The 21,536-nt window shown below is 49.7% G+C and overlaps 2 protein-coding genes and 2 non-coding genes across 5 annotated transcripts; 2 read left to right on the forward strand and 2 right to left on the reverse strand.

Moving 5' to 3' along the window:
- Positions 1 to 3,200: 3,200 nt before the first annotated feature.
- On the forward strand, positions 3,201 to 11,237 carry ARL2BP (ARF like GTPase 2 binding protein). Of its 2 annotated transcripts, none has more exons than XM_009956596.2 (6): positions 3,201 to 3,241; positions 5,428 to 5,489; positions 7,117 to 7,223; positions 7,902 to 7,987; positions 9,231 to 9,327; positions 10,458 to 11,237. In XM_009956596.2, the coding sequence occupies exons 1-6, from the start codon at positions 3,204 to 3,206 to the stop codon at positions 10,536 to 10,538; spliced, it is 471 nt and encodes a 156-aa protein (XP_009954898.1). In that variant the 5' UTR covers positions 3,201 to 3,203; the 3' UTR covers positions 10,539 to 11,237. The 2 variants fall into 2 exon arrangements, with proteins under 2 accessions (XP_009954898.1, XP_086325489.1); XM_086469363.1 differs by lacking the exon at positions 3,201 to 3,241 and adding an exon at positions 5,239 to 5,318.
- A 320-nt stretch (positions 11,238 to 11,557) lies between these two features.
- PLLP (plasmolipin) lies at positions 11,558 to 18,462 on the reverse strand. Its single transcript, XM_086468811.1, has 5 exons — positions 18,340 to 18,462; positions 15,364 to 15,537; positions 14,737 to 14,856; positions 14,548 to 14,657; positions 11,558 to 11,741 (listed from the first exon to the last, which is right to left on the reverse strand). Exons 1-5 carry the CDS (start codon positions 18,460 to 18,462, stop codon positions 11,558 to 11,560), a joined length of 711 nt encoding a protein of 236 aa, XP_086324937.1.
- Positions 18,463 to 19,150: 688 nt separating this feature from the next.
- TRNAL-CAG (transfer RNA leucine (anticodon CAG)) lies at positions 19,151 to 19,233 on the forward strand. The gene has a single exon. It is a non-coding gene; the product is annotated as a tRNA-Leu (tRNA).
- Positions 19,234 to 19,370: 137 nt separating this feature from the next.
- Positions 19,371 to 19,453, reverse strand: TRNAL-CAG (transfer RNA leucine (anticodon CAG)). Its single transcript has one exon. It is a non-coding gene; the product is annotated as a tRNA-Leu (tRNA).
- Between the last annotated feature and the right edge of the window lie 2,083 nt (positions 19,454 to 21,536).

Below are 21,536 nucleotides of genomic sequence, written 5' to 3' on the forward strand. Positions count from 1 at the left end.
TGGTGTTTTGCTCTAATCCACATCATAGCTGAGTCCCTTCCTGCTCAGTGCTGAATGAGCAAACGTGAACACCATCACTGCCACAAGGATCTCAGAATTTCAGAATCACTTGAAATGAAGTTTTAAATGCTTCCAAAAGCAACGGTAGGTTTTCATCCCTAAGGTACAAAGATACAAACCATGCTTTAGGGAAGAGGTGAGACAAACCATTTTGAACTCTGCCTTAATAGATTCTAGTAACTTCAGGGCTTTGGGTTCCCTGGCCAGGATTAACTGAGGTAAAATTTTCAGAAGTGCCTAGGACTCCTGATTCGTATCAACTGCTATACGAGATTAAGCTCTTAAGGCCCAGGTCCACAATGGCTTTGAGGTGTCTGGTGTCCTCTTGAAAGGGCAGTGACCTACGAACTTCACTGCCTTTGCGGACATGGGACTAAGTGCCTGCATTCTTCAAAAAGATAAAGATGTACGTGCTTTGGAAAATTTTGCCCCAGACTGTCTTCCATGCAGCTGGTGCAGGGCAGGGAAAGCCAGTGGTGCCAGAGGAGGGAGCTGTGCTGCAGAGAACTGTCCTGTTCGTTTCACAGAGGGAAAGACTGTACAATTTGATTGAAATTTCTGCTGAAATCCACAATGCAGGGGGTGTCTGTAAAGCTCAATCCTCCATGCCCAGTGCAGTGCTCCTCTCGGTCCCTGCATGCCCTGAAGCCTCTGGGGCCAGGGACAGGAGGTGGTGGCTCTGCAGGCCCTCGGAAGGGGAAATAAATTGTAGCAAAGTTATCCATTCAACAATAAAAACATCTTGAAGGCTATTTTGTTGTTTAATTCTTTCGTTTCTGTTGAGAGCCAGGGTTACAAACATCTGCCAGGCAGAAAGCGATGTGGGGGTGCTGGTTGACAGCCGGCTGAACATGAGCCAGCAGTGAGCCCAGGTGGCCAAGAAGGCCAGCAGCATCCTGGCTGGTATCAGCAATAGCGTGGCCAGCAGGAATAGAGAGGTGATCATGCCCCTGAACTTGGCACTGGTGAGGCCGCACCTCAAATCCTGTGTGCAGTTTTGGGCCCCTCACCACAAGAAAGACATTGAGGTGCTGGAGTGTGTCCAGAGAAAGTCAATGAAGCTGGTGAAGGGTCTGGAGAACAAGTGCTGTGAGGAACAGCTGACAGAATGGGGATTGTTTAGTCTAGAGGAGGCTGAGGGGAGACCTGATTGCTCTCTGCAACTACCTGAAAGGAGGTTGTAGTGAGGTGGGGGTTGGTCTCTTCTCCCAAGTGACAAGTGATAGGACAAGATGAAATGGCCTCAAGTTGCACAAGGGGAGGTTTAGATCAAACATTAGGAAGAATGTTTTCACGGAAAGTGGTCAAACATCAGCACAGGGTGCCCAGGGAAGTGGTAGAGTCACCATCCCTGGGGGTGTTCAAAAAACATGTTGATGTGGTACTTTGGGACATGGTTTAGTGGGCATGGTGGTGTTGGGTTGATGGTTGGACTTGACAATCTTGGAGGTCTTTTTCCAACCTAATGATTCTGTAACATTCTGGAGATGGAGACTGCCTGTGGAAGTTGGCTCTGAGGCAGAAAAGCAAGCCCTGTGCCAGGCAGGTGTCTGCTCTTGTGTGAAACACCCGAGAGCAGCCTTCTGCGGGGGTGACCTGGGTTACACCAGGGTTAGGTGGACTTGTGCGCCCCAGGCCCTGCCTTAAGAGTGCTGCCCTCCAGCCCTTGGGGCCCTGCTCTGAGGGAAAAGCCCCTTTCAGTAACGGCGGGGGGTGCTAGTGCATCCTAATGAAGCACATTAACTATGTTCTCTTTTTATTTTATTCCTAAGACAGCCCTGTGATGCCCAGACACTAAACTCAGCCCAGGCCAGCGGTGCCGCCCGCCACGCCAGGCTTAAGGCCCCACTATGGCGTCGGGCACCGCCTTCCCGCCCGGCCCCGCCCGCGCGCACTCATTGGGCCGTCGGGATGTGGGCGGGATCTCCGCGGCGGCCTCCATTCTCCGATTGGCTGCGGATAGAGCGGAAGGAAACGTTGCCCAGGAGACGGCCGGGCCGGAGGGGAAGGGGGTGCGGTGGGGGAGCGCCGCTGGCTGCCGTGAGCGGGGTACGTGCGGGGCAAGGCAGGGAGCCTGGGCTCCTCTCCGAGGTGGGGGGAGGTGACCCGGACCTGACGGCCGTGTTCCTCGGGACGGGACGGGGCTGACAAGGGCGGGTCACCTGGGCGCCTCTTGGAGCGGGAAGCTGACGGCCCGGTCGCCTGGGTCCCTTTGAGGCGGGCCGGGCGCCTGGATCCATCCGGGGGGGCACAGGGCTGGGGCTTCCCGCTCCCCAGAAGCCAGGACTGAGAAGGGCGACGCGAGAGTCACGCTCACGTGCCATGGGATGATGCCGTAGAGCTGGCTCCCACCCTCGGCAGACTGCTCTGAAGGCCAGGCTGGATGGGGCTGTGAGCAACCTGGTCTAGTGGAAGGTGTTCCTGCCCATGGTGGGGTCTTGGGACTAGATGATCTTTAAGGTCCCTTCCAACCCAAACCATTCGGTGATTGTGAGAGTGGCAGGAGCAGGGTGTCCCCAGCACGCAGAAGCCAGCTAGACCATCTTCGGTGGCCCTGGGGTGCTGCGTGCCCTGTCCTGTGTGATGGGTCAGCAGCTGCTCACGGCCACGGGCTGAGGGCCTGGCTGGGACACAGCACAGCGCTGGCCAGAGTCCCTGGCCTGACACGTGGGATCACTATCCAAAGCTTGGCCTGCAACCTCTCCATGATGCACCAGACTGGGGTGGCATCTTCATCTTAGCTGGCTTCATTTTCTTGTGTTTTTATAAGTGTCAGTCATAGATGCTTCAGGAGAAAAGATGTAAAGGTCACCTGACACCCCTTTACAGAGACTGGCTGCAGGTGTGTGCAGCTTTGAGCCTGATCTCTTGAGTAAGCAGAGAAAGTTCCTAGAGAATTGGGGTTGTTACAGAAAACAAGTAGCAGTAACTTTGGAAGAATGTGATTTTGAAATTCCTACATCTAAAAATTAAAGATTCCCTCCTGATTCACGGTTTGAGAAGCGTATGACATTTAACAATTGAATTTGTATTAATGCCAAGTCACATATTATTCCTTAGCGCTTTGTCCGAAACAAAGAAATAACCACAAACAGCAGCAGTATAGCAGATTGCCTCGCCTCCAGTCTGGTTATGCAGTAACAATGGAGACTTCTGATGAAGAAAACTTTGATGTAGCCATGTGAGTATGCTACATTCTGTGTCAGAGATTTTCAGTAAGCTAATTACTTGTTAAAATATCTTGATAGGAATGTAATTACACGAATGAATTTAGACCATACTGATCAGCAGATTCTGCCTCTGAGAAGAACAAGAGCACAGAACACAAAGCGCCAGGAGGGAATAACGTCAGTGCAGAGTTTAGGTGAAGTCAAATTAAATCTAACCGAAATGAGCGTAGCACCAGGTAGCCCTGGCTGAGTGATCAAAATAAGCACTGTGAATATTTTTTGTTGTTGTTTGTTTTAAATTCAAAATTTCTCTCTCTTTTTCAAGAGCCTATGTTGTCTGACATCGTAGATTCTAAGAGGAGGCTATTCCTCTGTGTTTGATTGTGCTCCTTTGTAGACAGGTGAGACCTCCTACAGATGGCCTCAGCCAAATTTTTACACTGGTAGCTGCTTCGCTCCGCGTTTGTCTGACATACAAACTAAAGCTTGTGCCAGAAGGAGATGTGTGCCTGTGCCTCTCGCTCTGGTTCTTAGATTTGGTTCATTTGTGGTACTCTATGGACTGAAAGGCCACATGCTCCCTGGGCTGCTTCAGCAGCGCTGGTTGTGCTGGCCTAGACTAGGCATGATGAGGTGACAGAGGCTTAAGCCGCAAGATTGGTGACATGTGTTTCTTCAGGTATGCGGGTGCACGGGTCTTGTATTGAGAGATGGAATTGTTGCTGTTTTGAAACAGTTAAAATTCCATTATTTGCCTTACAGGCTTAAGCCAAGGTTTAATTTAATACTTTAAATTTTCTGTTGCTGTTAGAATAAGTTATAAAACTAGTAGTAGCACTTATTTGGAGGGGAAAAAAGAGTGGAAATTATCCATAGCAAAGTCTCCTGTCCTTGCATGTAAATGGCAAGCGTGAACCCTGTTGCCTGATGTCCAAAGTGTGATGCTCAGGATATGTATGTAGTGCTTCGCCTGTGCTGTGCCGGCTCCCCTCCTGGTGCTGTCGTGCCCTCTGGTGGAAGAACATGCTTTTCCAGTCCCTTGCCTTGTCCTTGCTGTCTCCCAAGGCTTAACAGATCAGAAATGTTGCTAGAACATCTCTTGGTGATCAGACACCTTTTTAAGTCAAAGATCTTTTCATTTTTCCTGGTCAGAACGAACCCTATGGCTCATTAGAGTTAAACTGTTGTTGAATTAATTTAACTGGAATATTATTCAATAGCAAAATAACTTTAATGGGTTTTTTAAAACTTAGTAGAGCAGAACACTCTTTCAGACTAAAGAGACATTTCAAAGAGAAAGAGCAATTTCATTTTTATTTAATTTAAATGGTGCTTTTGCTCATCAAAGCTGATTTTTTTTCTTGAAGACAAATGTCCTGTGAGACTTGCTTCCCTCAATTGTGAGAAAAACCTGTCTTTCATCTCCTGGAGAATATAGGAAAAGCTTATCCCCCACTAAAGATGAGCTGTGAATGCCAAGGCCAAAGAGATCCTGTGGATTATTTACTGCGTCTGAACAAGCTGCTCAATAATAGGTTTAGCAGAGGGATCCAAAATCCTAAAGTGCTGGTACCAAACGTTTCTTCCCTGGATGACTTCAGATCCATAATGGTGTTTAATATTTGCCCATGATAGAATGACGTTAGGAGATTATGCCATTTATTTGTACCATGCAGGGATGTTCCCTGCATAAGAAAAATATTTACGTTTCTTCAGTTATATAATACGTGTGTATACATTGACTTTAAGTGGTTCCACAAGACTATGTATTGAAAAATATTCTCTAGAGTGACTGGAGTTCTGTGATCACCATGTAGCATTCTCAGGGAAGAGAGCAGAAGGAAAGCTTGGGGTAGCAGCTGGGATTTGTGGATTGGAAAATGCTTAATTTACTGTTCTAATTACACCCTTTGCATCCTTCTGCACCTGGACTGGAATTACCTTAACAATAATGCCAGTAAAACAACATTTATAGGAACCTGTGTGGGGAAAATATGGTAGAAGCCTGATGAGAATCCCCGTGAAGCAGTCTTATCTGTGTCATGGATTATTTTGTGGGTTGAAACTAGGAAATTATTCGGTTATCTTGTAATTACTGGGCTTATTTGTGCTCAGGCCTTTGTTAACACTTTTTCACTTTTACTTCTGCTGTGGTTGAAATATATATTTATGCAGTACCGTCTGTCTTTGCTTTCAGCTCCTCCCCATCTCATGCAGAGTTTGATGCAGTTGTTGGGTATCTGGAGGATATCATAATGGGTAAGCTCTGCAAGTAGTTACAGAGAACAAGATGGGTGCTAAACATATTGCAAGTTGCCCTTCTGTTAGCAGACATACAGAGCTAAAAGAGCCCCTGTCTGGTAGCATAGTAAAAATACACAGGAAAGTCTTTTGTGTGCTGTTTGCACAGCAGTGTGCTTAGGAATCGTGAAAATTATTCTCTGCACTGCTGCAATACGCTGCTTCATAAATAAACAGTAAATATACTTGTAAATCTCACAGAGAAAGCAAAGCTTTCTAGGACTTTTATAGCCTCTCATAACAGGGACGGAAGAGACTGTGAGAAGCAGCCATCCCTTCCCCAGCTCTGCCTAAACTTCTCCTAACGTCTTTGTCCGGATAATCTTGGCAGCTGTCATGGTTTGTCCAGGCAACCTGCTGTAGTGCCCAGCTGTTGCTGCTGCAGGCAGCCTTTGCTGGTCTGTAATACAAAGTGCTTGTGCTGCAGTTTAAGCATGTCGTTCCTTGTCCTGTCTTTGCTGAACACGGAGAACAGTTTATTTCTGCCGTTGCTGCAGCAGCATTGTGGAACTGGAGATGGGTGTCCTCGTGTCTTGCCACTTTTCACTTTTTGAGACTATCCTGAGTCAATTTTGTCGCATGTAACATGCCTGTATGCATACAGTCATAACATGGCAGGGCCTGTTCATAGCAGGGACGTTGAATGGTGCCCATCTGATCGTGTGAGCTTAGGTCATAAGAGGTGCTGAATTCTCAGGACCGTAATTTTAACTGAGAAGTCAGTGCGTGCAAGTTCACAAGACACCAAGACAGAATTCATTCTAATTGGCCATCAGCTGCTTCACAGGAACAGCATATAATCTTTTTGACCACATCCTTCCCAGAGAGGTGAGGCTTCTGCAGTCTCGATTGCCTGGTGATGTAGTCAAATCTGGAGAAATGCTAACAAAACTAATTTTTAATGTGTTAGAGTTTAGACGATTGAGACAGGTGTATTTTAACACTGTGTATAAGTTAACTTTATACCTGTTCTGTTGAGTTTGGTTCTGACCTACCATGTTCATATTTATTCTTGTTTCCTTCCACAACGGGGAAAAAAATTCTTCAGCAATTGAAAATGAATCTGGGAATTTCACTATTTTTTTTTTAATTCAAGGAAAAAAAAAAGATTTTGAATTCTTGTAGGGAAAAGGTCTTCACTTTATAAAAAAAATACAGACGTTTTGCTGACTTCAGAGCCTGAACAAAAAGAGGTTTGGAATAAATAACCTTATTGATAAAACATAAAGCAGGAGGACTTTTTCACTAATACGAAGCGTAAATGAAACTCCTGCTTGCAGACCTCACTAGGTGGGCGTGTCCATCCTGTTCCACTCTGCATAGGCAGCTGCTGTCAAGTGCCGACCGATGTGCTGCGGTCCCTGACCCAATGTAGCACTGCCCTCGCCGGAAGCCTCTGTCTTCTAACAGCTGGGGCAGAAGTGGTGGCTCAGCGGCAGCTACAGTGCTGGTGTGATTTGACTCTGCATGTGTGCAGGGCTCTGTGGTTCCCACAGGGAAGGAGAGGGCTAGTGAATGTGGGATTTGTCTTACAAAAAAGAATGACGGCACTCGTAACTGTATGATGGTTTTTGTTGTGGCCCAGATGATGATTTCCAGTTAATACAGAGGACTTTTATGGAGGAGCACTACCAGGAGTTTGATGACTCAGAAGAAAACAAGCTTGTCTATACTTCTATTTTTAATGAATATGTAAGATACTTTTTCCTCTTTTTTGTATGTATTGCTTTTTTAATTTTTATTAAGGCTAGGGTCAGGTCCTGTATTCCCCACCTTGTAAAATCCTGGGTTTACATGGAGCAGAGCCAACATACTGCCTGCTGCCTCGTTCTGAAGCAAGGTCATGATCTGTGAGCCAGATAGATGTTTTCTGGAGTTCTAGGTTCCTTTCTGTTTGTTTCTGAAAATTTCTGTAGATGTTTTGGAAGCTGCGTAACTCTCTTGAATAGAAATTTGGCCTATTGCTGCAGTAAATAAGTTTAACGTGTGCATAACAAAGTTTGGTCTTTTCCAGTTGTATTATTTCATGTATTGGACACTTCAATTACATTCCTCATGCAAAGCATAATTATGAAGCTATGCCAGCCTACTAGTCAATACCATTAAATGAGTTAAAAATAATTTGTTACCAGATACAAATAGGGTTTTTTCTCACCAATGTTCCCAGCAAAAATGTTCAGCTCTGTGCCCCAGCGGTGGTGTGAATAGCTGAACTGGCAACACCCAGCTAAGGAATCTGCAGGTGTTTACCTGGTGAGCACAATACAAAGTGTCAGTAAGGTGTCAGTGCGAGGAAGGTGCGCTGTTTTGAAATCTCTTCCTGAAATTCGTTAGGATATTATAGGGGTGGTTTGTTTGGGTTTTTTTCAGATCTCTTTAGTGGAGAAATACATTGAAGAAAAGTTGCTTGATCGGATTCCTGGTTTTAATATGACTGCTTTCACAATGTCACTGCAGTAAGTCTCTGCTTTCCTTTGCTTGGCGGTCTCTATGTGCCTCTCAATTAATTCTTTTTATCTAGGTTAAAGCTTAGGTTTGACACTTCTCCCTTTAGAAGGAGGTTCCTTTTTAATTAAAAAAAGAAAAAAAAAGAAAAAAAAAGAAAAAATGTTGATGCAGGCAATGCCTGACCCCTTCTCTTGCCTTGAACATGTCCTGCTGCTCTAAATTTCTGAAGTGTCATGCTGAAATATATTGGCTTTTAAGGGGTGGGAAGAAAAATCAGAATGAGAATACTGGAGGGTTTTCATAATCATTGTTGCTTTGAAGGCAGACCTTAAAAGATTTATCTCTTTCCGGCTCTGTGTTGGATACTTGAGTAGCCTGGTAGTCTTTCAAGAGTCATGTGATGAAATGCCTTTATTGCAGTTCTTGTACAAAGCTTTCGGGGAGGAGTTTGGTTTGTCTTCGGCCTTTGCATTTGGTCATTTTAGCTTAACCACCTTACTGAAGAGCTCACTTGTGAAAGATCACTGCTCTTCCCCTTGAGTAAGAAAAGCAAGTGTAATTGGGAACTGAGTAGCTTAAGATATTTGAATAATTTTTTTTTTTTTTTTTTAATAAGACATTGGGACGTTACTATGAATGCACATAGTACGCTTAGAAGATAGATTGTTTAAGGTGAAGTTCCTTTTGGTAAGAATTAAATAATTTTTAAAAAGCAAAAAAACCCCAGCCCTTGACTGTTATGAAAGTCTTGTTGAAATACGCTGATGTGGGAGCACGCAGTCTTTCCTCCACAATATTTTCATCAAAAGTCCTCTGCCAGGTATCGTCAGTACAGTCCCTTGTTCTTGAGGGATGTCTGTGAGCATTCGGTGCCTCTCTTCCACCCTTCTCACCTTCCAAGGGACTGTCTCACTGTTTCAGTGCTCAAGATAATCCCATAGATAGATGCCAGTCAAGTCTTACTTCTGTCAACTTACAGGTCAGTTTCTTTGTCTGGTTTTCAAGGACTGATGTGATACTTTTATGTCTTGGATTTAGATAAATATAATATATTAATGTACTTGGATTGGAAATACTGTAAGGTAACATTTTGCTAAAGTTTTGCTTTACGATAGACCTGTAATAACATTCTTGTTTAGATTTTGATCATGGTCCATGTGTCCTGCTATCCTTTTCGACCTCACTCCATTTTAAAGTAATGAATTTATTTACGACACAATTTTCTAATTCCTCAACTTCTTCTCTCTATAGACAGCACAAAGATGAAATGGCAGGGGATATATTTGATATGCTTCTCACATTTACTGACTTTCTGGCTTTCAAAGAAATGTTCTTGGATTACAGAGCTGTAAGTATATCACATTGTTCATTTTCCTTGGCATAATGGCTGTTGATTTCATGTAGGTTTCTCTGAGAGTACCAAAGGTAGTGTTACTACAGTAGGTAGCAGCATTTATTCCAAGGCTGTACCAGGGTCAGAAGGAAAATAACTTCACTGACCGGCTAAACTCAAAACATACATTTAATAATTTCTAGAAAACACGATGAAGCTGGCCTGTGGAGCAGTTCTTCAGGAAGGCAAGCTTTCTGCGTCTTTGCACGTTGATTTCCGACTGAACAAAAGGGAACACTTTCACTGTGTGGGTGATCAAGCACTGGCACAGGTTGCCCAGAGAGGTTGTGGAGTCTCCATCCATGGAGGTATTCACCTGGACGTGGCCCTGCTTGAGCACGGGGTTTGGACCAGGTGACCTCCAGAAGCCCCTTCTGTGATTCTGTGATACGGTTTTTATTTTTCCTTTTTGTTCCCAGCCAATCCTAAATTAGCTTTTTAAGCTTACTCCGTTTATATTTCTCCTCCTCTCTGTGCAGGCTGGAGAAACAAGCAAACAAAAGTATTAATGTTTTTGGATGAGCTTTTTCCTAGGGAAATGAAACACGTAAGTGCTCTCCAGTGTCTGCCCAGTCACATTTGACAAAGGAGCAGGAGTTGGGGTTGTCAGAGTTCTGCCCTCTGCCGCCTCCCCCCCCCCCCTCTAAGTTTTGTGAAAAACAGGGACAGGTTGAGGAGAGACAGTCCGTGTCTCAGCAGCAGGAATAGTTTCAGCTGGGGTTTGTACCCTTGGGTCTCCTGAGGGGCAAACCACAGGTGCTCGATTTCACTGGTTCCTGGAGCACCGGGTGAGCCTGCTGCTGCGCATTCTTGACCAGCTGTGAGCAAGGCTCTGCTCTGACCTGGACATACGGCTGGCAGAGCGACAGTGACCTTACTGCAGGAGTCCCGCACAATCTCTTTGTGAGTTTAGGTTCTCATTCAGTCATAGGTGCTCGGGTAACATGTCATTTTGTATTGATCTGATGCAATAAATGGAATATGTATTGCCCGTTTCTTTCTTTTAACTGCTTATTTCAAAACAGTGAACTGCTTATTTCAAAACAGCGTTGAGTCATGGATTTGTTTTTCTTCCATGTTTCTAGGAAAAAGAGGGTCGAAGCCTGGATTTAAGCAGTGGATTAGTGGTGACTTCATTAAACAAATCATCAATATTGTCCTCCTAGAACAGTTTATGCACTACTTGCTTTCTCCAGATGAGTGCTGCTGCTTTCATTTGGACACTGATTCATGGGAATCAAGGTGCTTTTACATGATGAAAACTCATTCACCCTCCAGACTGTACCTTCAGAGGCCTGGTCCTAGAAACATCTGCTTGTGAGTTCTGGTTGGTATTCAGTGACCACAGAAGATGACAATTTCACCTCTACCAGAGTAATAGTTTTTAATAAATACACAGTATTTGTACACCAGCCTAACCATTGTGCATGCTGAGAAGCCCAGCATGCTGAGAGGACAGTTAAATAGGCCTGCGTGTGTGTTAATTGGCTTGGCACCTTCACCATCTTGCTGAAACGCAGAACTTTTCAGAATCAAGAAGACAGTGTGAAAAGAGGATGTCCCTCCAGCTCTTGGGAGGGCAGGTGCGCATACATAACCTCTGAGTTCCTGCTGTTTGGTTGGGTTTGTTTTTAATACTTTAAAATGATCTTAAGTGCTACAGCTTTCTAATGAAGAACATGTTTTCATATGTGGATGTTCTAGCATATGACTGTCTCTCAGCTCTGACAATTGATGAGTTAGTGTGTAAATCTGCCTGTTCTCTGTGTTTTGTTAAGTCTCATCCTTAATGTGCCCTTAAAGTTCTCAGATTCATTTTTGTTCAGGCACCAGCTATTCGACATTGGGAAAAATAGCCATGATAAACCAAACTCTGGCCTATGTATGCAATCGCTGACTTTCTTTTTGTCAGCAGCGCAGCTGCATTAGTTCTGGTAGTACAAGCTTGACAGTAGGTTGGGCACAGACATGTTTACCACCATGTCACTTCCTGCTCTCAGTACCATGCTGATTAAAAGGTGCATGTTTGCTGTTAAATTGTCAGCAACATCAGGGCAGCAATGCGTTTTTCAGCACCCCTTGAAAAGCAGCCGAGTGGCTTCCTGGTGGAAGTGTAGCCATAAGCCTGTCACAAAACCTCAGGCACACACCTCTCTTGGTGGCTGGCCTTAAACTGCGTTTGGAGCTACAGGGACCCACTGTTCTCATGCTGTTCAGACACGTTCATCTGCCGCTTAATGAAGTGCTCGGGCAACACGAGTGTGATGGGCAGAGCCCTCCGCTCTGTCCCGCAAGGGGTTGATGCAGCAGGGGAGGTGCCCTTCGGCAGCAGTGAAGGTGTCGAGCGGAGGCTGTCATCTGATGAGAACCTAGAGCAAAGTTATGGCTGGGCTGTTACAAATCTTTCTTTCTGTACAAGAAATGTCTTACAAGGACGAACGAGATGAAATCCTGTTCCTGTTGACGTCCAACAGCGATTTCAACAGTGCTAGGCTTTTGTTCTTCAACTGAAATAGGTTTTGGATACGAGGGAAGGCTCCTAGCCATGCAGGCAAAAATAAGCCATACTTATACTACAAAATACGATAAAATTAAACATGTTTGTGGACAGACTATAATGGCTTTTTAAAAGTGGGCCAGCAATGCGAAGTGTAGTGTCCCAGTATTTTGGCTCCGTGTGTACCAAATTCAGGAGTGCTGCAGTAGTTGGCTCTCATGAGGTTTTAGTGTGTTGTGCTTATGGCTCTGCAGTTTTCTGTCTGGAGTTATTCTGGTATTTTGAAATCTCCTTCCTAAGCACACACACCAGGTGCACATACCTTTCCTTTTAAAAAAACCACACAAACTATTCCTTCAGAATTCGTTCTAATCCCCTTCGACAAATTTATGCTTGCTGGATTTGAATGATAAAAGCCAGAAGCTGAAGCAGAATTAAGAATCCTACTGACCGTGCCACAAAGAGTAGCTTCTCCTGTGGGCACAGCAGTTGCTGCTCAGGCATGCATGGGCGGTTAGTTAATGAGCAGAGGTGATGCTCCGATGTGTGTATTCCCAGAAAAAAAAAGTATGAAAACGTTAGGTTGTGGTTTTAATACAAACTGGTTGCAGCTCCTCTGCCATGTGAGTCCTGAGGTTAACATCAGAGAAACAGAAGGCTTAAATCTGCTTGGGTTTCTACTGTCAGCGTATGGACCGGAGTTCTTCACTTAACTCCTTACCTCTTTAGATACTGTTGACTTTTTAATGTCAGGAACAGGTTTTATCAAATTTTTAAAGAATCCTGTTGACATATTTTAATGTTTAATGGTAGAGCTACAATACTTATTAGCAGCTAAAGCTAACAATACCCTGTCTTTTTTTTTTAATTGAAAAAAAGTTTTCATTCTTTTCCCGTTACAATTGCTTCAATTAATTAAGCTGACAGCAGTGTAAATGAATACCTCGGGCAGTTGTTTTCTGAAGGGACTTCTGGTGTATTTTAAGCAAAGTCTCTTGTAATTTCAGAGCCACAAGGCACAGCTGGGGATGAATTTGCACTCTGATGGGGAACTGTATCTCAGTGTTTCCTGCAGTACCTTTCTGCCACCCTCTTCTGTCCCAGAATAACTTGTCCCTCTGCAACACTCCTGTCCCTCGCCCCTGGTTCGGTGCATTTTCCATCAGGCAGAAGGACTTTTCAAAGAGATTAAACTTCCCTGTATAATGAACTGTCTGTGTACAAGTCTGGCTTCACATTTTAAGAGTTTTAACATTGTCATAACAAAGCATAATTTTCTTTCTCTGACTGATTTTTATATATATATATATATATTTTCATGGTTGTGGAAACTTGACTCTTCGTTTAGCTCGCTGAAAACTGAAGAAAGGCAGATGGGCCAGGGGCTGATGCAGTTTGTCCAGTCCAATTCACACCTTCCGTTAATGCAGTTAAATTTCCTGAGCCTCTGTACACAAGCTGTTAAATCTTTTCTCGTGCAGAGCATGCAGTAAATGTTGCCATGTAGCTCATCATGCACCAACTTTCCCATGTAGAAAAATCCGGAAATAAATTGAACCCATTTCATCTGATTTTGTTAGCTTGTGCAAGGAGGGTGTGAAGGGAAAAGTTGCTGTGACTGTCTGGGCATCGCTTCTAGTTCTGACAAATGCCAGCCTGTGTCCCCAGGAAATAAAAGGTGAATTTGTCGTCTGCAGCGTGGGGGAGCAGTGTGGTTCTGCATTCTGCTGAGGCACTGCCCCTATGTGTATGCCCAGAGCGCTTGCAGATTTGGTTTTAATCTGTGAAGGACGCCTGTAGCTAACGGGCTGCACTGGCTTGCAGGGTTAATGGGTGCTGCTGTTCACGCCGGGGTGTGTGTGGTGCTGAGCCCAGAGGGAGCGCACCAGAGCCTTGGCACCTCTTCCATGTTCCTGCGGTCTTGGGGGTGTGTGTGCACCTATGTACGTGTGTGTGACAGTAAAGCAAGGCCAGGTGAGCCCTGGGGGCTTAGTACCTCCTCCCCTGGGGCCAGGCTGCCCATATGCCTTGGGAAGGGGCAGTTGCCTCTGCCAGTGACATCTCTGCTGTCCACGCCAGGCTATATGTACCACCTTCTCACAAGACAAAGTTTTTATTGACAGACTCCAGTGATGGATTTAGGAAGATTTTAATTTAAAGCATAAAATTTGTGCTTTACATTTTTAGAAAGCAATACAAGAAGAGTTTAGACTTTTCCCTTTGCTTAGCCTACATCCCCCAGCTGTGCCGCTGTGTATCATGTTAATTGCAATTACTTACACTGTAGCTGTGAAAGACCGGAGGCAGAAGCCTGGGCTTGGTTTAGTGCATTTTAATGTTGAAGTGTGCTGAATTGGCTGAGTGCCATCAGCGGAGCTGCTCCAGCAAGGATCTGGATAAACCCCAAGGACAAGCAGGAGCTTCAGCCTCCAGCCAGTCTGTGTCCTCTTGGCAACGCTGTCAGGGATGGCACGGGTGGATTTGTGCTGTGGGTACAACAGCTGGAAGCATCATCAGAGACCACAAAGCAGCATTCATGTGACCTGGCACTGACCGTCGCTGCCAGCACAGGCTGGTCCAAGAACAAGACCTGACAGCACGTGAGGCTCCAAGCCACCAAGCCCTGCATGAGCTAACCCAGGGTGGCCTGTGGCTGGGCTTTGCTGTCCCCTCCTTACACATGGTCAGTCACTTGGTTGGTGGCCGCGTTGCTGCCCAGCCCTTTCCAGGCACGGAAGCTGAAGAAGGTGCTCGCCCCATAGGCAATCATCGCGAGGCAGGCGAAGAACTGGAAGAGGAGCACACCCCATGCATGAGCGCGGTGGTTGCCCCAGCCCCGCAGCCCTCGCCTGACCGCCGCTACTTACGGATGCCGCAGCTCTCCGGTTGTAATCCCACTGCCGCCAGGATGTAGGCTGGACGGCAGCCACACAAGTTACAAAGGCAGAGACGTACAGGACGGTCGCTGCAGCATTGAAGATCATCAGCTGGGGAAGGCAAAGAGGAGGTTGTGAGGTCTGTGCTCAGATTCCTGTGCGCTGGGATGAGCGAAGGGCTCAGTTTCACGTTCCTCTCTTCCTCAGGAGAACCAGAGGAAAGGCATCCAGCCTCTCATGCTGGGAACAAACCTCAGCTCAACATCTCATTAAATGCACCCCAGGTTGTGCTGAGAGGTTTCTGGTTGACACCACAACTGCAGCAGTGACGTGGTGGCTGTAACTTTCTGGATTGATACAGGGCTCCCTGTTCTGAAAATTTCCTATGCAATTGAGGGGCAGAATGAAATGATGTCATTGTGCAAAATGCAGGGGACTTTGTTCCATCAGCCCAGGAAAACCTGAAGCCCTGGACCTCTCGGAGCATCTCCCCAGCAGCAAAGTGCAGGGGACTTAGTTCCATCAGCCCAGGAAAGCCTGAAGCCTTGGACCTCTTGGAGCATCTCCCCAGGATGTTTCTCACTTGGGACCCCCTCTTGCTCCCTGTCGGCTACATACCACAAGGGGCCAAGGGATCATGTAGAACTTCAGCTGAAGCTGCAGGAGGTAAGTCATGAAGAAAAGGACTGTTAATATCCAGAAGAAGATGGACACGAACATCACCCAGCCATATGCCGCGTGGAGGTGGTACGTTGTGTCGGCAATGAGAGCCCACACCAGTAAGCCGAGCACCTGCAGGGTGAAATGGGGAAAGTGTTCGTGTGGTGGTTCCTGCAGGTGGGAACTGGAGCATTGCCCAGAGGCCCGGGCTCACCAGCACCTATGGCAGTTGGGTCCCCCTGGCTCCACAAAGCAGGGACACACAAGAGCTGCTGGACCCTGGGGACAGCTCAGGATGGGGAGCCCACCTGGGACCCTCGTTGTTTGGGGATACTGCTACTGCAGGAGATGATACAGAGATGTCCTGCAAGGCAGGTTGGGTGAAACCTGGGCATTCTTGCCACCGAAAGTCCCTTCTCAACCAAGAAGCCCCCAGGGTCAGTCTGCGCAGGTACTGGCTCAGTAATAGGGACATCTCATGGGCCGGATGGGAGCTGGATGTGTGGGGGCTCTTGGGGCACCAGCTCAGCCTTGACCTCCCCCAGGTGCCGCATCATTAAAAAAAAAAAAAAAAAAGACAAGAAAAGAAAAAGCAAAAGCAAGCTTCTCTCCACTGTTTGGTTGGGTCTGGTCTGGTTTATACCTCCTGTATCTACAGCTTCTAGGGCTCACCTGTCACTGCTCAGCAGGTTTAACTGCATAGCAATTGCAGCATCATGTGCCTGCAGAGTGAATCGCAAAAAAACCCAGGTAGGTGAGTCTGTCTCTGGGTCTGCTCAGGGAGAAGTAAGCAGAACCAGGGCAGAGCTGTTTTCTCCCCTCCCTGCAGCCCCTGGCAGAGCCCCCGAGGCAGAGGCAGTGGCAAGGGAGCAGGTCTCTGCCCTTGGCTCCCTGGCAGGCAGGGATGGAGGAGCCCAGCCCAGGTGACATTTCATTTATTCTTATGTTTTTTCTTTTCCCTCCCAGTTCTGTGTCAACCCCGATCTTTGGACTCTGGAGGAGATGCTACCCTGCCTCGCCCACAGCAATGGGGCCAGGGAGCAGCCACCTTCTCAAACACCCACTCTCCAGGGACCTCCCTAGAGCAGCAAGTTTGTGGGTATTTTTTTATTTAGAAAGCCCCTAACCCATGATGGAGCAAGCAGAGGATGAGACATCAGCACATAGCGCTGGCAGCTGGAAAAGCAAAGCTGTTGCAAAGCAAATGGCACTTTCTGTGATTTGCCCCATTCGTTCTGCAGCCTCAACCACAGCCTGTGCACTGGGAGACAGAGCCGGGGCTCCGGCAGCTTGCAGGGTGCTGGTGGGCTCTGCTTCACCATCTTTCATCACCTCCCAGCTGGACCAGAGCAAAGTAGGGAGCCTTCACACCCACTTCCTGGGAAGCATGGAGGCTCCAGCCCTGTGCCCTCCCCGTTTCCCAGCATGACCAAACATCCCAGGGAGATGCCCACAGCAAGGCTGTGGTGAGAATGTGCCCCAGGTGCAGCTGACACATATTCTGGTTCCCAGCTGAGGTTGGGAGCTCCTTGTGCAGAGCCAGGTGAAGCCACCAGCACCACCTGGCTCCTGCGCTCACCTCTGCTTTGGCAGGGGAACCACGGAGTCGTCTCCCAGAAGTGGAGAGAAGGGCTCTTTGGAAAGCTGCTCTGCCCCTGCGTAAGCCTGCAGCGCTTATTGTCACAGAAGAAACACAACGGCCTTTGTCATGCCTGAGTACGACGCCCTGGTGCTCAGCTGCCCCAACAATGCCTCCTTGTCCGTCACATCCATCTCTAACACTTGTGATCGCAAAATATGTGTTGGGGAGAAACATCTATAGGAAAAAGCCCAATGTGCTCCAGGAGTGGGAGGTGGCATGTGCGAGCTGCCCTGCTCCAGCTGCCAGGGGGAGAAAAGCAGGAGACCTTAGGAGAAAGGTTTTGGGGAGCAGCAGGTCTCAGTGGACAGAAGCTGGGTGAGCATGCGTAATGGTATAGCCCCAGCAATGGGCTGGAGAGGTGGGACCAGGTATGGGGTTGAAGGGTCCCTTGGTTCCACCTCTCCTGCAAGATCTCCCTGGCAGCATCCTTCCCTGACCCTGCCCATGTCACAACTAGCTCAGCCATGCCCAAGGGCTGAAATCTGGAGCAGGGAGCCAGGTCTATGCCGGCTGTTTCACAGTAAGCTGCTCAGGGCACGTCCCCCACAATGCTGCCTCAGGGAGAGGGGACAAACAAACAGGCTCCCCCACCGCAGTGGGACAGCACCGTGGGCAAACACCGGGGCCCCGTGTGCAGCTGAACTCCCAGCTCTACGTGCATACATTGCACTCGAAGTCCCAGGTCCCAGGAGAGAGCAGCAGCCAGAGTTTATTCTGTGGTTGCCTCCAACGTTGAAGCGACCGACAGGTAATGCCGCTGCTCGTTGTGACAATGCAAAGACCCTTGGGCTTGTCTGAGAGTGGCCACCAAAGCCTGACCACGGGGGGAGGACAACCTGGAGGGCTGGGAGCACCCAGGGAGTGTTTAAGCCCCATGGGCACTCCAGGAGCCACCCCAACACGTGTCAGTTGGGGTCACCGTGCTCCATACAGCCCCCCCCTGATCCACTGGCTTGTTCCCTGCAGGGATGCCCATGTGCATCGGCCAGTGCCCAGCGCTGGGAGCTGCCAGGCGTCGAGCCGAGTTACAACCGGCAAAGGGCGTGAGGACAAGCAGCTGAATTTTTCTCTGGCCTTATAGAGGGAAGGAGGAGAGAGGGGGGCTGCGGTGTGATGATGAATTAGGGTTAGAGAGCAAGGATGAGGTAAGGATGGCAGCCAAAGGGAACCCCCACTGTTTCCAGCCAGGGCAATGAAGAAAAGCGTTCAGCCTGGGTGATATGCTCGGACGGTCGCTCCCGCAGCCGAGTGCCCACTCCCCCGCACCCGGGTCCCCCCTCCCCCGTACTCACGGCCTGGGCGGCCATCAGCCCCCCGAGCGGCGAGCAGAGGAAGGCACCGTCCAGGGCGGGCAGGGCGGCAGAGGAGCCTGGGGAGCCGCTCTGGGTCCGCGCGGCGCCGGGCAACCCCGCCATGCCGCGGGCAGCGGGACCGGCAGGGCCCCGGGGTGCCGCCCGCCCCTCCCCAGGCGGAGCGCGGGGCCGGTCCCGCCACCTCCCTCGGCCGTCGAGGGTGGGCCTTCCCCATGCCCAGGCAGCGGGCTGACCCCCCGCGGCTGCCCCAGCCCCTCCTCCCTGGGGGGGCTGCGGCTGCGCCCTGCCCCATCATCCGGGTCACTGGTGAGATGTTAAACTGGGCCGGACCCAGTATTGACCCCTGGGCTACGCCACCAGCGACTGGCCTCCAGCTGGTCTTCGTGGCCGGACATCAACGCATCTCTAGCGGCATCTTGTGAGAGATGGCGTCCGAGGCCCTGCAGAAGTCCAGGTGGACAATACCTGCTGCTCTCCCCTCATCTGCCAGGCCCATAACGCCATCGCAAAAGTCTGTTGAGCTGCCCTCCTCCCGCGGGAGAGGCCATGCTGGCTGCTCCTGATGGTCTCCACCTGCCGGCAGGTGACTCCCGGGGAGTTCCACCGCCCTCCCAGGAATGGGATGAGGCCGGCCGGCCCCTAGCTCCCCGGCTGCCCTTTGGAAGCCGGCGGTGACACCCACTTTCCCTCGGGCACCTCTCCCCGCTCATCGCGACCGCTCCGAGATGATCGTGAAAGACCCGGCGGTGATATTGAGGAACATGGCGGCGGGGGACACCGCGTATGGCGCGTCAGGATGGCCGAGCGGTCTAAGGCGCTGCGTTCAGGTCGCAGTCTCCTCTGGAGGCGTGGGTTCGAATCCCACTTCTGACAGCTCGCTTTTGCGTCACCTCGCGATCGCTTTTTTCCCATGGACGGGGCGGGGCGCCCATTAACAAAAACAGCACCACCCGCTGCAATGAAAACCTACTAACGCTAACGGGCAAGCGTGCCGTAAAATGGCGGCGCATTGTCAGAAGTGGGATTCGAACCCACGCCTCCAGAGGAGACTGCGACCTGAACGCAGCGCCTTAGACCGCTCGGCCATCCTGACACCGCTGCAAGCCCTTTTCCACCACGCGCCACACGGCCCGCGCCCCGTCACTGTGGCGGTCCCCAGCCGCCGCCCCCGAGAGTCCCCGGGCGCCAGGCACCGCCGGCCGAGCCTCCCGCGGCTCCCTCCCGGCGGCTCCGTTGCCGCCCCAGGCCTGGACCTCCCCCCCGCCAAGCCTAGGGGTGCGGGGCCGGAAGCCTTCCTGCGCGTAAACCTCAGCGGCGGCGCTGGGAGGTAATTGCACCGCGCGTCGTCTGCACCGCGGGGCTTTGTGACGGGGTCTCCAGAGGGAAAAACCCTCCCGAAGGCAGAAACGTGCCGTCGCTGCCTCGGCCAAATCTCACAACGCCTCACAATGGCAGGAAGCGTCAGTGCCTCAAGCTGGGCCGTCGTCGCAGCACGAGGAGGAGAGGAAACACCATGACGCTTCTCGGTGTACACCGTCTGTCTTCTGGTTTGGGAAAGGGACCTGAAACAGCCAGCGGTGTCCCTGCAAGGGGATGCTGGAGGACTACTCCTCGCTACACAGGCCAGTCGCAGGGAAGTCAGCGCTTGGATGTCTCTACAGAAAAACACAACTCCCTTCGGCACCTCCCAGCAGCTCCTGCTGCTTCCCAGGCGTATATTTAACATTGGTTTTACACAAAATGGCGTTATGGATTCTGGAGAAGTGAGGACTGCTAGAGGACTGAAGGAAGGTGCCAGGATACCTGGCACACAGGACCAGGCCATGCCAGAATGGGAAGTGGCACGTGGTGTTGGTTTCACTTCTCACCTAGAGCTGCTTCAGCTCAAACCCCCTCAGCCACTGCTGAGCCCCAGGCAGTGGCTCAAGGCCCGGGTCTGGCCACAGGCATGTGCTCCCCAGGGATTGACTTAACCTTTCCCCAGAAATGGCTTTTCCTTGAAATCCTTAGGCATTTTGGAGAAAGATCCGTACTTATCCTGCTTGCAGCTTCCTACCCTGCCTGCCCACGGGTACAGCTCAGAGGACTTTTTTCTTGACTGTCTTTCATGAGCTGTCGCTATGAAAGCAAGCTGGGAGAGCAGCCAGAAGGGTGAGAAGTGAATGGGGAGGCGGAACGGGAAAAAGCCACATCCAGAGCGACATAAACAGCCAGCACAGAAAGCTATTTTTTGAACTTTTCGGTCAGCCCATTGTCCTGCGGTGAAAGTCCCGGTGGCCTCAGAGCAGAGATGTTTATCTGCATCCTTGTGCTGCAGCTCAACAAGCAAGAAATGATACAGCAGCACTGAAATAATCTCCTCCACGTGGCCCCTCGAGGTGTGGGTCCAGCTCCTGCGTGGGATCCTGGCACCTCCATGGGCTGGGCTTGTCCCTGGAGTCCTTCTCCTGCCCTGCGGGAGAAGCCCAGCCTCTGGAGGTATCCAGCACCTGCAGGGAGGTCAGATTTTGGGAGCCCTGGTCCACCCGTACAGGCTCCATGTTACCAGCACCCAGCTGCAGGATCGATCTCCTTGTGGTGTGGAAACACTTCAGCAGGGCAGAGGAGTTTATTAATTAACTCCAGGGCGGGAGCAGCAATTTTTAGCGTGGATGCTTCAGCCGAGAAAGTAATAACCGCCACACGATGGCATTGTCTGCTGCAGCAAGAGGCAGAGGCCCTTCCACCTTAGGAAACTCCGCAGAAGCCTTCCCCAGGGACAGAGCCTGCTGTGAGCTCCTCGACCCTTTCAAAGAGCAGGAAAGGCCATGTGTCCCTTCCTCATGGCCCCTGTCACCTTCAGGCTAGTGGGGCCAGGAACTGGGGGCGCTTTGGGTGGGTTTGTTCTGTATCGGCCATCTGGTGAGTGCCCAGGGGTAGCAGCACATCCTCTGCTGACGGGGGCCTTTCCTCTTGGCGGATGTCTGCCGGTGGTGGCCGGAGGGCTCATGGGGGCTGGCTGCACCACCGCCCTGCACCCTTCCCAGAGAGAGCCTTTGCTCTAGCGCTTGCCAATGCTCCCCTATCCTCTCTGTCACAGCTCTGGGGGACCTTAGGAGGTCTCACTGCCTGCAACGTGGCTGTTGCCTAAATTTCACCCCAGCGTCCTGGAGCAGGTGAACCTGCAGTGCTCTGGT

The sequence above is a fragment of the Leptosomus discolor genome, chromosome 8 (genome assembly GCF_034619465.1).
Source record: "Leptosomus discolor isolate bLepDis1 chromosome 8, bLepDis1.hap2, whole genome shotgun sequence".
Taxonomy (NCBI): Eukaryota; Metazoa; Chordata; class Aves; order Leptosomiformes; family Leptosomidae; genus Leptosomus; species Leptosomus discolor.

What these genes read in the sequence shown, in the direction of transcription:
- ARL2BP (XM_086469363.1), top strand. Translation starts at nt 5,239, where the DNA reads ATGAGAATCCCCGTGAAGCAGTCTTATCTGTGTCATGGATTATTTTGT. An exon ending in GGAAATTATTCGGTTATCTT is followed by an intron (nt 5,319 to 5,427) that starts GTAATTACTGGG and finishes CTTTGCTTTCAG; the next exon opens with CTCCTCCCCATCTCATGCAG. An exon ending in TGTTCTTGGATTACAGAGCT is followed by an intron (nt 9,328 to 10,457) that starts GTAAGTATATCA and finishes CCATGTTTCTAG; the next exon opens with GAAAAAGAGGGTCGAAGCCT.
- PLLP (XM_086468811.1), bottom strand. Translation starts at nt 18,462, where the DNA reads ATGGCGGGGTTGCCCGGCGCCGCGCGGACCCAGAGCGGCTCCCCAGGC. An exon ending in GGCTGATGGCCGCCCAGGCC is followed by an intron (nt 15,538 to 18,339) that starts GTGAGTACGGGG and finishes TTCACCCTGCAG; the next exon opens with GTGCTCGGCTTACTGGTGTG. An exon ending in TGATCCCTTGGCCCCTTGTG is followed by an intron (nt 14,857 to 15,363) that starts GTATGTAGCCGA and finishes TGCCTTCCCCAG; the next exon opens with CTGATGATCTTCAATGCTGC.